The following is a 12,344-nucleotide window of genomic DNA, read 5'->3' as shown; positions in this document are numbered from 1 at the left end:
CCCTGCATCTCCCTGAGCCACTCCAGCTTTGGGGGAGCTCATCTGAGTGCCCTGCATCACCCAGTGCCACTCCAGCTTTGGGGGAGCTCATCTGAGTGCCCTGCATCTCCCTGAGCCACTCCAGCTTTGGGGGAGCTCATCTGAGTGCCCTGCACCACCCTGAGCCACCCCAGCTTTGGGGGAGCTCATCTGAGTGCCCTGCATCTCCCTGAGCCAGGCCAGGTTTGAGAGGAGCTCATCTGAGTGCCCTGCATCACCCTGAGCCACTCCAGCTTTGGGGGAGCTCATCTGAGTGCCCTGCATCACCCTGAGCCAGGCCAGCTTTGGGGGAGCTCCTCTGAGTGCCCAAACCTCCCTGCTGGGGAGCACAGAACTCAGGCCGAGCTCGCTGGTGGGACAAAATCCCACTCTGCCTTTTGGCTTGGAGGCAGAGTGTGGCCCCAGCTGGGACTAAGCCAAAAGCGCCTGTTCAGAGTTTTGGGGAGCTCTGTGTTAGAGCTGCCACGTTCCTGCTCCAAACCTCGGTGAAAGCAGCTGGGAAGGGCAGGGACTGCGGCACCAGCTCCCCACAAACCCCTCAGCAGCTGGCACTGACTGGCAGGGTTATGTTTTCCCGTGTAAAAGGGCTCCTGGGAGGACTCGGGGCTGATTTGGGACTCTTTAAACATCCACCCTGGGCCTTGCCCTGCAGAGGGGCTGGCTGGGGGGCTCCAGGCTGCCCAGAGCTCTGCTCACCCTGCTGCCTCCAGAGCGGGTATTGCACAGGATAATGGGGGTGCAGGCGGGCCCCCCACCCCAAACTGCACCCACGGGGGCCTGAAGCTCCCCTGGGGCCAGCAAGAGCCACAGGGAAAAGGTGCAGAGGTGAGGGGAGCATCACGGCCAGCATCCTGCGCTGCCTTCGGGCCGCAAAACCCCGGCGATGTCCGGAACGGCCCCGGGGTCTGCAGCTGCGGGGGCGCTCCGGCTGTGACTACAAGCCCCATCAGGCCGCTGAGGAGGAGGAGGAAGGCGGAGGAGGAGCCGCGGCGGCCGGCGGGGCGGTGCGGGAGCGCCTTAGTTCGGCGGCGGCGGGCGCTCGGCGGGACGCGGCGGGCGGGCAGCGGCAGCGGCGGCGGCGTCGGGGCGGCCGCGCCTTCGGGAGCGCGTCCGGCAGCGGCTCCGGGAGCGCCTCCCGCCGCCTCCGCCGGCCCGGCCGCACCGGGGCTGCCATGGGGCGGCCGCTGTGAGCGCGGCGGCGGCGGGGCTGCGCCTCTCGCCCCGGCCGGGGCTCCCTCCCCTCCATTGTTCCCGGGAGCGGCGGCTCCGCGCCGGGGCTCCGGTGAGTAACGGCCGCGGGCGGCGGCACGGGCACGGCGGGCGTCGCTTTGTGCCCGGGGGGCTCGGGCGGGGAACGGGACCGAACTTTCCCCCCCCAGGTGCGCCTCGTTGTCCCGGCGGGGCGGCTCGACGGGGGGGGCTCCGCATTGAGGGACCGGGGGGTTTGCGGGGCCCCGGGGCCGTTCCCGGGTACGGCGGCGGCTTGGGATCGGCAGAACCGAGACTGGAACCGCCCCCGCCGTCCCGGCCCCCAAAGCCCTCCCGGCCGCGGGGCAGCCTGGCGGGAATCGGGGGGCGTTTTCCGAGCCGCCGCCTGGCCCCTTCTTCCCGAAAAGTACCTGAGCGGAAGCCTTGCTGCTTCCAGGGGGGAAAAAAATGGAGAAGAAGGAGCTGGATTTGGCTGTGGTTTAGTTTTGGGATGCCGGGGCGGGCAGCGGGAATGGAGGCGCTGGGATAACGCCGTCCCGGGGCTGGTGCTTCCCTTTGTGTGTGCACGCCGGTGGGGCTCCCGGAGCCCGGCACGGCGCGGGGATGCGGCGGCTCCGGGAGTGCGGGGAGGCGACACCTGCGGTGGCCCTGGGCACCCGGGGGGGATCGGCTGCGGAGCGCTTTGGTCGTGGTTTTTGCGGGTTCTGGGGCCGGCAGACACGGCCTCGTGTGCGGACGGAGCAGAGCGTGTCCGCGTTCAGGTGATGCCGGGCTGCCTCGCCGTCCCCTCTGTGCCCGGCTTGCCGCCCCGTGTCCCGGATCGGGCGGGCCGGGGCTGCTCCGTGCCCGGCAATGTTGGAACCCAAGCGGTTCAGTGAGCCCGGGGCAGGTGGAGGCGGTGGTTTGGGTGCCAGGATGGATGCTGGATGCCAGCACAGGCAGAGCCCCCCCGTGCCAGGATGGATGCTGGATGCCAGCACAGGCAGAGCCCCTCCGTGCCAGGATGGATGCTGGATGCCAGCACAGGCAGAGCCCCCCCGCCGCAGGAGCGTGGGCCCTGCAGCCCCCTGCTCTGGCTAGCAGCCATCTTCCCCACTCAGGAGCACTTCCTCCCTTAATCCCTGTGCTGGCTGGCATGCACTGCTGCCTTTTCCTTGTGTTGCTGCGAGAGGATTAAAATAAATCGCCCCTGCCCCGGCAGGGTGCAGGCACGAGTGAAGGCGGCCGGCGGGAGCTGAGTCTGGGCTGTTGCACACACGAGGTGCCTTCCCTGGCCTCACCAGTACCAGAGCTGAGCTGCAGCTCCCTCTTTATTTACCCACCTAAAAACATAACCTGAGCCAGGAGCCCTATTGTCTTCAGCCCCAGGTGGAGCCCCCCAAATCCTGGCTGCTGGAAGGGGCTGCTTGCAGATGCTCACCCCGTCCTGAAAATCCAACTTTCTGCCCCTTTGGGCGTGACGGCAGATGTGTGTCCTTCCCCTCCCCATGGCTTTCCTTGGAGGAGTGCACTGTAGTGAAGACCCCATCCAGCTCCCTCCCAGGCTGGCTAATGGGTTTCTGTCCCTGCCTGGGATGGCAGGCTGTGATCGTGTCCCAGTGTCACTCTCCTTGTCCAGTCTCCTCCCAAAGCAGTCAGGGAGACCATCCCAGTGTAGATTTTTGGGTACCAGCAATTGTTCTGTAGATGTGAAACTCAAGCCTTTGGCTGGGGAGGGACCCCTGAGCGTGAGGATGCTTCTAGAACTGCGATGGTTTTGTGGAGATCTGTGGGTGAGGCTGGGCCTTTCCCTGTCCTTCCTGCCCCACATCTCAGGCTCTCCCACCACTGCATTCCAGCCCACAGCTCAGTGCTGGAGGTGCCCCTGGTAGCCCTGAAGTCCTGGCGGCCAGCTGGGAAGGGTTAACATGCTCTTTATGCTGCACAGTTGGATATTTATTTTTCCAAGCATGTGTCTGCTTTAAGCATTACAGTTTTCCCCTACAGTTCCATGTGCAGTTGTGTTTGCTTTTTATTTCAGCAAATACTTGGTTCTTGACCTGAGCCACAGGTTGGGGGCACGGAGCGCTGGGCAAGGGAAAGGTTTCACTCCTGCCGCCCACAGATTGTGCCTTTGGCGTGTCCTCCTTCGCCAAGGGCAGCTGGATTTGTGCTGCTTTTGTTGTGCTTCGGAGGAAAAGGAGCCTCTTTTCATGTGCTTTGGAGCTGAGGGGTGTCCGTGCCAGGCAGGGTGGTCTGCTGGCAGTCAGCACCTCCCCTCCTGAGGGACAGGGACCGTGCCTGCTTGGGCACAGTGTGCCACCTCCAGCTCCTGATGCTGTGCAGACCCGGGAGCTGAGCTCAGACTCTTCTCCCTGTTGCATTTGGCCCGTCCCTGTGCTTTCCCTGCCTGCTGTGCCACCCGCTGGTGCCAAGGCATTGGCGGTGAATGCCTCAGGCCAGCAGGGAGGCAGAGGAAAGGAAGCAGAGCCCCTAGCCCCAGCGAGCCCGTGGCAAAGTCTCAGGGATCAGATCGGGGCTCCCCTGCAGATATCACAGCATCGCAGGGCTCCAAGCCTGGCTGTCCACCCTGCTCCCGTGTTTGGCACCTGAGATGCATTCCAGAGATGGACACGACAGCAAGGGGCTTCCCCACTCAGAGCCACTCAGCTCGGAGCCACGGGGTGCATCTGCTGTGCAAGTGGGAAAGCCCAGTCCGTGCCACGTCCCTGGGACAGCTCAGCCCTGTGACTCAGGGCTGTGGGAGATGTGAGGAGTGAAAGTGCAGCCCCCTGAGGACAGGTTGCACAAGACTCCTCATGGGCACGCCGGAGTGCAGAGGCAGTGTGAGAACATCTGTCCTGGCACACAGGGAGTGTGTGCCCCTGGAGGGTGCAGGGATGGGCACAGGGCTGTCCATCACCACTCTGAAATAGCTCCGTGGGTGTAATGGCTGGTGGTAATTGCAGTTTTGGAGGCAGGTCTCCGAGGGGCACTTAGCCCTGGCTCCTCTCTAGCTGCTTCTGTTTTTAGTTGTTTGAATCCACCCCGCAGCGGTAAATTGCAGTGTGCTGGGGCCACGGGGAGAGGGGATGGTGCCCAGAGACCCACCCTGCCCGAGCTGCCATCCTCCAGAGCAAATGGTTTCCTGTTGGGATTTATATAAAAGCTGGATAAACACGGAAAAGAGCCATGCTGGTGTTTGCACAGGTAGGAGTGCTCTCCCCACTTCCTCGGGACACCAAGGAGTCGTGAAGGGCAGGTGTCTTGGGGTTCCCCAGTGTTCCCTTTTCCCTTGGGAAGGGGGAAAAGGTCTGTGCTGCCTCTCTGAGCACTGAGATTCCCTCGGGTGCTGCTGAACCTGTCCAGAAGGAGCAATCCCAGTGCTGCTGTTCTCCAGCAAAGCCGTGGCTGCTGCTCCCTCCCTGGGAAGCCGACCATCCCTGTGTGCTCTTGCTGGGTGCTGGCACCCTTCCCTCTGTTCCTCCCTCCCTGCAGTGACCCTCTGAGCCGCGGGACAGCTCCGTGCTGCCGAGCCGTCCCTACGCCATGGAAATATCCCGCTGTCGAGCCCCTGAATCAGCTGGAAGGCGCCCGCTCCGAGGTGTATCTGGAGAAGGGCTCTGCTGTGCGCGGGCCAGCACTGACTCATTTGTCAGGAACTGGAGGCACTGGGCTCTCCTCCATCCCTCCATCCCTCCCCTCGGCGCGGGGCCGGCTCGGGAGGCCCACGCAGACGCTCCGCATTAGGGCATGTTCCGGGGAGCATGTGCTGCCCATAAACAAAGCCACCGAGAGACAGAAAATAATTTCCAGAAATACCAAAGGCTTTTTTTTTTTTTATCCTCCGCCCCCCCCCCCCGCCGCCACCTCCTCCCTGAAAGAATTCCGCCTCCCCTTTCCAAACCCTGATAAATCCTGAACATTCAATAACCATTTCCAAGCACTACCCAGTGCCTGGGAGCGCTGGTGTTGGAGATAACGCCGGTGTTTGCTGGGTGCCCTTTTCCCTGCCCAGCTCCTTGTGTCAATAATTTGGGTCCCAAATACTCCTGTGCCAGCCAGAGCTGTTGGGCATGAAGGAGGCAGCTGGAGCCCCCACAGCTACACCCCAGCTGGGTTTCCTTTGGGTGCAGAGGCTTTTTGGAGGATCTCTGGGGGTCGTGGCTGCTCAGCCCATCCTTGAGGAAAAGCCAGGCTCAGGGAGCGCAAGATCTCACACTGGAGCAGGAGAGGTAGAGTGCGTGGGGAGGATGAGTAGCAGTTTATTACTCACTATGATTATTACTCACTGTTTTTAACAGTGTGTGCTTCAGCCTGACGCCTGTTCCCGCGGCAGGTCGGGGACGGCGCAGCGCACGGCAGCACGGGTGAGCTTGGGGTGTTCAGCAGGGGCTGAGGGGCCTGGCGGCACAGCTGTGCCCCAGGAGGTGCCATGGGGAAGGGTTTGCGGCATGGTATCCTGTCCTGTCCTTGTAATTGTCCCAGAGAGACAGAACGCCACCGCTGGCAGCGGCGCCCTGGCCGGGGCCGTGCACATTGAGCAATGGCTGGGCAGGATCTCCTCACAGAGCCCAGCGGGACCATCAGCCATGGCCAGCCTCGGGACCTCATCCCAGGCTGCTGCCGAGGTGCAGATGTGGCGCGGGGGTGGAGCACAGGGGCTCCTTCCCATCCCATCCCATCCGCCAGGCTCGGAGCAGTTGGCCGGGGGCGGCCGCCTTCGGGCTCCGGCGTCCCCTGGAACGTGTCTTGGAAGAGCTCCGTGCTGCTGGCAGGGATGGTCAGAGGGAAGGAGGAATGAGGGCCGTGGAGGGCGCGCCCCCACAGCACCCCGAGCCTCCCAGCTGTGCCAGAGCCCAGCTCTGGAGCTGGCCTGGAAAGGGATGGGGACCTGAGCGTGAGAGCTGGCAGGGGCGAGAGCGAGTTGCAGAGTTGGCCCTGGATGCCGGGGGATTTCTCCCCACAGAGCCACTTCAAAAACAGCTGTTGGTGGAAGGAGATGGGCTGCAGCTGGCTGACCCTGTGGCTCCAGGAAGGCCTCTCCAAGGGGTGGCTGCTGTGTGCCCTATGGATCCTATAGGGAATGGCAGGGGCTGGAGTTTGCAGTGAGAGCTGCTTTGCTAGGGGTGGCACAGCACAGACAGCATGAGATTTTGCTCTGGGTAAGGGATTTCCCTCAGTGAAGCCATGGCTCAGCAACACCTGACAAAGTGCAGGAGGAGGAGAGCAGGAATCTCCCTTTCTTTAAGCGTCGTTAATGTTTCTCTCACCGTTCTGGGAAATCTTGCTGCGCTCGGTTCTGCTTCGCCAGCGGTTTCACTCTTGACACATCAGCGCTTTTACACGGGGAAACATAACCCTGCCAGTCAGTGCCAGCTCGTGTCAGGCTGCTGAGGGGTCTGTGGGGTCCTGCCACTGCAGTCTGAGGATGTCCCTTGATCCAGGATGTCCCTTGGTGCAGAGACATCCTGCTGTCTGCGCTGGATGCGGGAGGAACATCACCAGCGCTGGATGGATGGTGGGGTGTGGGGCAGCTGGCCCTGCCTGACTCTGCTTTCCTCCTTCCCAGCTTGTAGGGGCTGCCAGCCCTGCGGAGACCCCCCTGCTCCCCCCAGGGCCCCCATGGAGGGGCAGTTGCAGAGCCCAGTCGCCGAGCAGTAGCTGCAGCAGTGGGATGTGGACCTGGCGGTGCCTGATCCTTTGGGCTGTGCTGGTCGCAGCCGCGCTCTCCGCTGCCCGGCCGGCCCCCACCCTGCCCGAGCAAGGTAAGAGCACGGCCTGGTGCCCCCATTCCCTCCTTTGTGTTCCTCGTGGGTCACACGAGCTGCTTTTCTCTGCAGCTGTCCAGCTGTGGGGCCACCAGCACGTCCCCAGTGCCATGGTGGTGTCACCCGGGAGCTGGTGCCTCTGGGGACATGGCATGTGTTGTCCCCAAAGTGGTTTGTGTGGGCACAGCAGTGCCTGGGGACATTTTAAACCTGGGAAAAATTGTGGCAAACCCTGACCTGTTGGTTTGGAGGACGGCACAGAGCCCTGGGGCTGTGTCCCCTGCTGGGGTCACTCCCTGTGGCAATCTGTGACCCAAGGTGTGTGTGAGGCTGCTCCCACCCTCTTGGCCCCACTGGGGTGACCCTGAGCTCACTAGTGAGGTTGAAGGTTTGGGTGCAAGGTACTGGTTCAGCTTTTTCCAGCTGGCAGTGCTAGGGGTGAATGTACCCCGCAGAAACCCTCGGGATGCTCCGGGATTGCTCCCAGCTGGAAATGCCCAAGGTGGGGGCTCAAAGCTGGGGCTGGCTGATTTGTGCAGTCCAAATCTCTGCTCCAGCAGAGTGTGGGGCACCCCAAAGCTCAAGGATGGGCCAAGGGGGTCGCCTGGCCCTGGGCAGAACCTTGGGTCGAGTTTTTGCCAGCTGGCAGTGCTAGGGATGAGTGCACCCACAGAAACCCTCCGGTGTTGCTCCCAGCTGGAAATGCCCAAGGTGGGGGCTCAAAGCTGATTTGTGCAGTCCAAATCTCTGCTCCAGCAGAGTGTGGGGCACCCCAAGGCTCAGGGCAGGGCCAAAGGGGTCTCCTGTCCCTGGGCAGAGCCAGCCCTGGCAGAGAGCCCCGCTCCGGCGCCTCGGAGCCGCGGCGAGGCAGAGAATAACCAGAGCCGGCAGCGGGACCTCGACTCGCTCCTTTTGGTTCTAATTACCCAAGAATGTCTGCTCTGTGGGCACTGCTCTGCTTTTTAATACTCATTCCCCCTTCCCCCTTCCCCCCAGCAGAACCCTGGGAGGCAGATTGCTGGTGTGGCCAGCCTGGGGACAGCGCTGTGAGGTGCCCCAGGGTCCCCTCAGGGCTCAGGGTGGGAGCTGGCAGCCGACAAGTGCCCCCTCTGCAGCTGCCCCAGCCCCACGGGAGATGCTGGGTGATGCCAGGGTTGGTACCTCTGACTGGACCTGGTGCCAGGTGACACCCCAGAGCCAGGCATGGTCCCCGGGGAGCTGCAGCTCCAGAGAGGAGCCCGGGCAGAGCTTCGCTGCCAGGCAGCATTGCTGAGATTTTTCCACTGGCCTGCCTGCTCCCCGCATCTGTAAACAATGCGGTTGACAGTGGTAAACATGTTTTTCTCGGGAGATTGCTCTTCCTGGAAGAGGTTTCCTGGCAGCGTTTAGGGTGAGGATGGCTCTGTGCTGCCTGCAGAGCACCACCTGCAGCCCCACTGAGAAAAGGGTTGGGGTGTTCAGGCTGATGAAGCGCAGGGCTGCGTGAGGAGCCCTGGAGGGTTTGGCGGTGGCAGTGGAGGAGGAGGAGGAGGAGAGGCTGGAGAGGAGGGAGCTGGTTCCTTGCCAGCCTCATGCCAGGGCTAACAATAACCTCTGGAAACATTTCCCGACACGGTTCTCACCAGGGCAGCCCAATTAGTGCCACAGCAGGAGCCCGGCTGGGGCAGGATCCGTCCCTTGGCTCGGCAGCCGGCTGGTGGGAACAGAATGTTCCCAGCAGGACGTGTGGGATGGGAAGAGCCAGCGCTGGGCCGGGACCTGCAGCCACCAGCATCCTTCAGGGGCAGGCTCTGACCCCACCTCGGAGGTTTTGGGGTCCCTAGAGGTGTGGATGCTGGGGGACATGGTGTCTGTCCTTCCCCATGGCGCTCAGGAGCATCCCCCGTGGCCCTGCTCGGTGCTGGAGGCTGCAGCTTTCCAGGACTTTGTTCTGCATGTTTATAGGGTTTCAGTTTACTCCTGGTTCTGAGGCAGCTAAGCTCCCTTCTCAGGGAGGAGTAATCCCCCGCGGCCGGCCAGCCCTGTGCCTCACGTGGAGGGGGGCTCAGCTCTGCCCACCCCTTCCCCGTGCTGTGAGAAGGGAGTTTGGGAGCTCCCGGCACCAAAAAAACCTGCAGCAAATAAAACATTAACAGGCATTTAGTGCGTTTTTATAGTTACCTAAATTTGGAGTGGTGAAAAAACCCCGGCGAAGGGGAAAAGCCAAGAAATTTCCATGCGCAGCCTCCGTCCCTCCCTCGCACAAAGCCGCTCTTTGTCTCCAGGTTAAATAGAAACCTGCAGAAAATTGCCAAGGGTTTTTTTTCCCCCTCTCTCCTTGTCTGCCATTGTCCCAGCTGCTGCTCAGGCATCTCCTCATAAGGGGTGCAGCAGATTGTGCTGGGGCAGGGGGGGTCCTGCCTTGGGTCACAGAGCACCCCAAACCCTCCCCTATAGGGGTGTGTTTGCACTCCAAAGCACAGGGGATTGGGCTGCAGCCCCCTCCCCGTGGGGCAGGGGCTGAGGGCTGCCCCATTTCCCATTTCCCAGGGCTGCTGCTGCCCAGCTGGCCACAGGCTTAACCCCCCCTGGCCATCTGTGGGACCAGCAGGGGCTCTGGCTCCCGGGGCTTTGTTGTCCCCAGCTCCTCCGGGGGGTCTTGCTTTGCACCCTGTAGAAGCCAACAGTTGGGTCAGGCTCAGCCCACGAGGGTCTTTGGGGGCACTGCTGACCCTCTGCCCCTCTCCCCATTTCCCTGCTGCCCACCCTCTCCTTGTCCTTGCAGCTCCAGGTGTCTCCCACCCAGTGCCCGGGGGATCCCATTTGGAGCCCCACGAGCAGCCCGGGCATTCCCTGCCAAGCCTGCAGCCTCCTGCTCTTCTTCTGCTGTTGATGGCAGCAGCCCAGGGCTGTTCCCGGAGCTCGGAGGGGCCAGCAGCACCCCCAGACCCCATTGCCAGGGCGGTGCCCTCCAGGGCATCACTGCTGTGCCCTCCAGGGCATCACACCCAGTCCCCTCCCAGCCCGCATTGTTCCCTCCTCCCGCCTTTCCACTCGGATGCTGTCACTCCAGCCCTTAATTGAGGAGCAAAAAAAATACTTAAGAGTCTTTGGGAAAGAGCCAGAGCCTGGGCTGTGGGGAGCAGGGGGGGTCCCTGAGTGTGGAGCCCCTGCCTGGGGCTGTGCAGGAGGAAGGTGGGCAGAGGAATGGGCGCTCAGTTCCAGCATTGAGATAGGGCCAGGCAAATCCAGCCCAAAATTGCGATTTGGGGGGTTCTCTTGTGCCCCCCATGTGTGCCATGCCCAGGGGTGATGATGGAGAGGTGTCTGTGCCCCAAGCTGCTGCCTCCAGGGCAGGGAAAGGGGGGAAAGGGGTGGGTTTATCCCGACGGCTCTGCAAGCTCCCAAGGCGCCTGTTAATTAAGTGCTGCTTCATTTGCGGTGCAGGCAGAGCCTGGAGCAGGACATAAATCCCCTGTCCCTGCGGAGGGACGTGGACAGGAGGAGCTGGGGGTGCCCTGAGCACTCTGAGAGCCACGTGTGCCTTGTGCTGCCCATCTGGTGGCATCTCCCTGCTGCAGCCTTGCCCTGGATTCGGGGATTCGCAGTGGGACCGTGTTCACAGGGGTCTGGGGATGAGGGAAGAGACGAGGGTCTGACTCCATGTTTTAGAAGGCTTGATTTATTATTTTATGATATATATTATATTAAAAGAAGAGGATATGTGACCGTGTTCGCAGGGGTCTGGGATGAGGGAAGAGACGAGGGTCTGACTCCGTGTTTCAGAAGGCTGATTTATTATTTTATGATATATATTATATTAAAAGAAAAGGATATGTGACCGTGTTCACAGGGGTCTGGGATGAGGGAAGAGACGACGGTCCGACTTCATGTTTTAGAAGGCTTGATTTATTATTTTATTATATATATTATATTAAAACTATACTAAAAGAATAGAAGAAAGGATTTCATCAGAAGGCCAGCTAAGAATAGAAAAAGAAAGAATGATAACAAAGGCTTGTGTCTCGGACAGAGTCTGAACCAGCTGACTGTGATTGGCCATTAATTAGAAATAATTCTATGAGACCAATCACAGATCTACCTGTTGCATTCCACAGCAGCAGATAATCAATGTTTACACTTTGTTCCTGAGGCTTCTCAGGAGGAAAACTCCTAAGGAAAGGACTTTTCATGGAAGATGTCTGTGACAAGGCAGGGATGCTGCACCTCGGGCCGTGCCCCCGGGCTGGGGGGAACACGGAGCTGTTTAAATCAAAAAGAAGCCAATCCCCAGGTCCCGGTGAGCGCTTCCTGTTGGGATTAGTGGGGCTGCCGGGCATGTGTGTGCTTTCTCTTCAGGAAATACCTTCGGAAAGCCCCGCTGGGGTCTCCAGGGCAACCGGCGCCTGCGGCTCCGCGCCCCCCGCCCGCATTGTCCCCGCGCCGCTTTGTTGGCCCCTTTATTGCCACCAGCGTCACCATCCCATGGCCGGCACGGCCCGGGGCTGGCTGGGCCTGCAGGGTGCTCTGTGGGGTGTGTGCCCAGCCTGGGGGGCAGCACGGAGAGAGGGGGCACGGTGAGAGCAGCTTGTGAAGGAGGGGCTGCCCCATGTCCCTGCTTCATGTCCCTGTCCCTGCCCCGTGTCCCTGTTTCATGTCCCTGTACCTGCCCCATGTCCCTGCTTCATGTCCCTGTCCCTGCCCCATGTCCCTGTCGCTGCCCCATGTCCCCTGTCCCCTATCCCTGCCCCGTGTCTCTGTCCCTGCCCCATGTCCCTGCCCCATGTTCCTGTCCTTGCCCCCTGTCCCCTTTCCCTGCCCCATGTCCCTGCTTCATGTCCCTGTCCCATGTCCCTGTCCTGTGTCCCTGCCCCATGTCCCTGCTTCATGTCCCTGTCCCTGCCCCACGTTCCTGTTCTTGCCCCATGTCCCTGCCCCATGTCTCTGTCCCTGCCCCATGTCCCCTGTACATGTCCCTGTCCCCTATCCCTGCCCCGTGTTCGTGTCCCTGCCCCATGTTCTTGTCCCTGCCCTGTGTCCCAGGGCTGCCCCATGTCCCTGTGCCATGCCCCCTGTTGCTGCCCCTTGTCCCTGCTTCATATCCCTGTCTCTGCCCCATGTACCTGTTTCATGTCCCTGTACCTGCCCCATGTCCCTGCCCCGTGTTCGTGTCCCTGCCCCATGTCCCTGTTTCATGTCCCTGCACCTGCCCCATGTTCCTGTCCTTGCCCCCTGCCCCTGCCCTGTGTCCCAGGGCTGCCCCATGTCCCTGTCCCTAACCCCTGTCCCATGTCCCTGCCCCATGTCCCCGTCCCTGCATCCCCTCTCGTGCTGTGGGTGACCAAGGGCACACCCCATTGTGTCCTC

The 12,344-nt window shown here is 61.6% G+C and overlaps 1 protein-coding gene across 3 annotated transcripts in view; it reads left to right on the top strand.

Annotated features, from left to right (window-relative positions):
• Nucleotides 1–1,229: 1,229 nt before the first annotated feature.
• Nucleotides 1,230–12,344, top strand: part of FGFR1 (fibroblast growth factor receptor 1) — a 35,093-nt gene continuing 23,978 nt past the window's right edge. For 2 of the 3 annotated variants that reach the window (XM_058042562.1, XM_058042561.1), the window contains exon 1: nucleotides 6,816–6,995. In XM_058042562.1, coding sequence (XP_057898545.1) covers nucleotides 6,905–6,995 — 91 coding nt within the window. In that variant the 5' untranslated portion in view covers nucleotides 6,816–6,904. Of the gene's footprint in view, nucleotides 1,322–6,799; nucleotides 6,996–12,344 lie in introns of those variants that run through there. The other variant, XM_058042563.1, reaches the window with a different exon arrangement.

This window comes from Melospiza georgiana, chromosome 31 (genome assembly GCF_028018845.1).
Source record: "Melospiza georgiana isolate bMelGeo1 chromosome 31, bMelGeo1.pri, whole genome shotgun sequence".
Lineage (NCBI taxonomy): Eukaryota > Metazoa > Chordata > Aves > Passeriformes > Passerellidae > Melospiza > Melospiza georgiana.
This window is presented reverse-complemented; position numbering and strand designations above follow the sequence as displayed.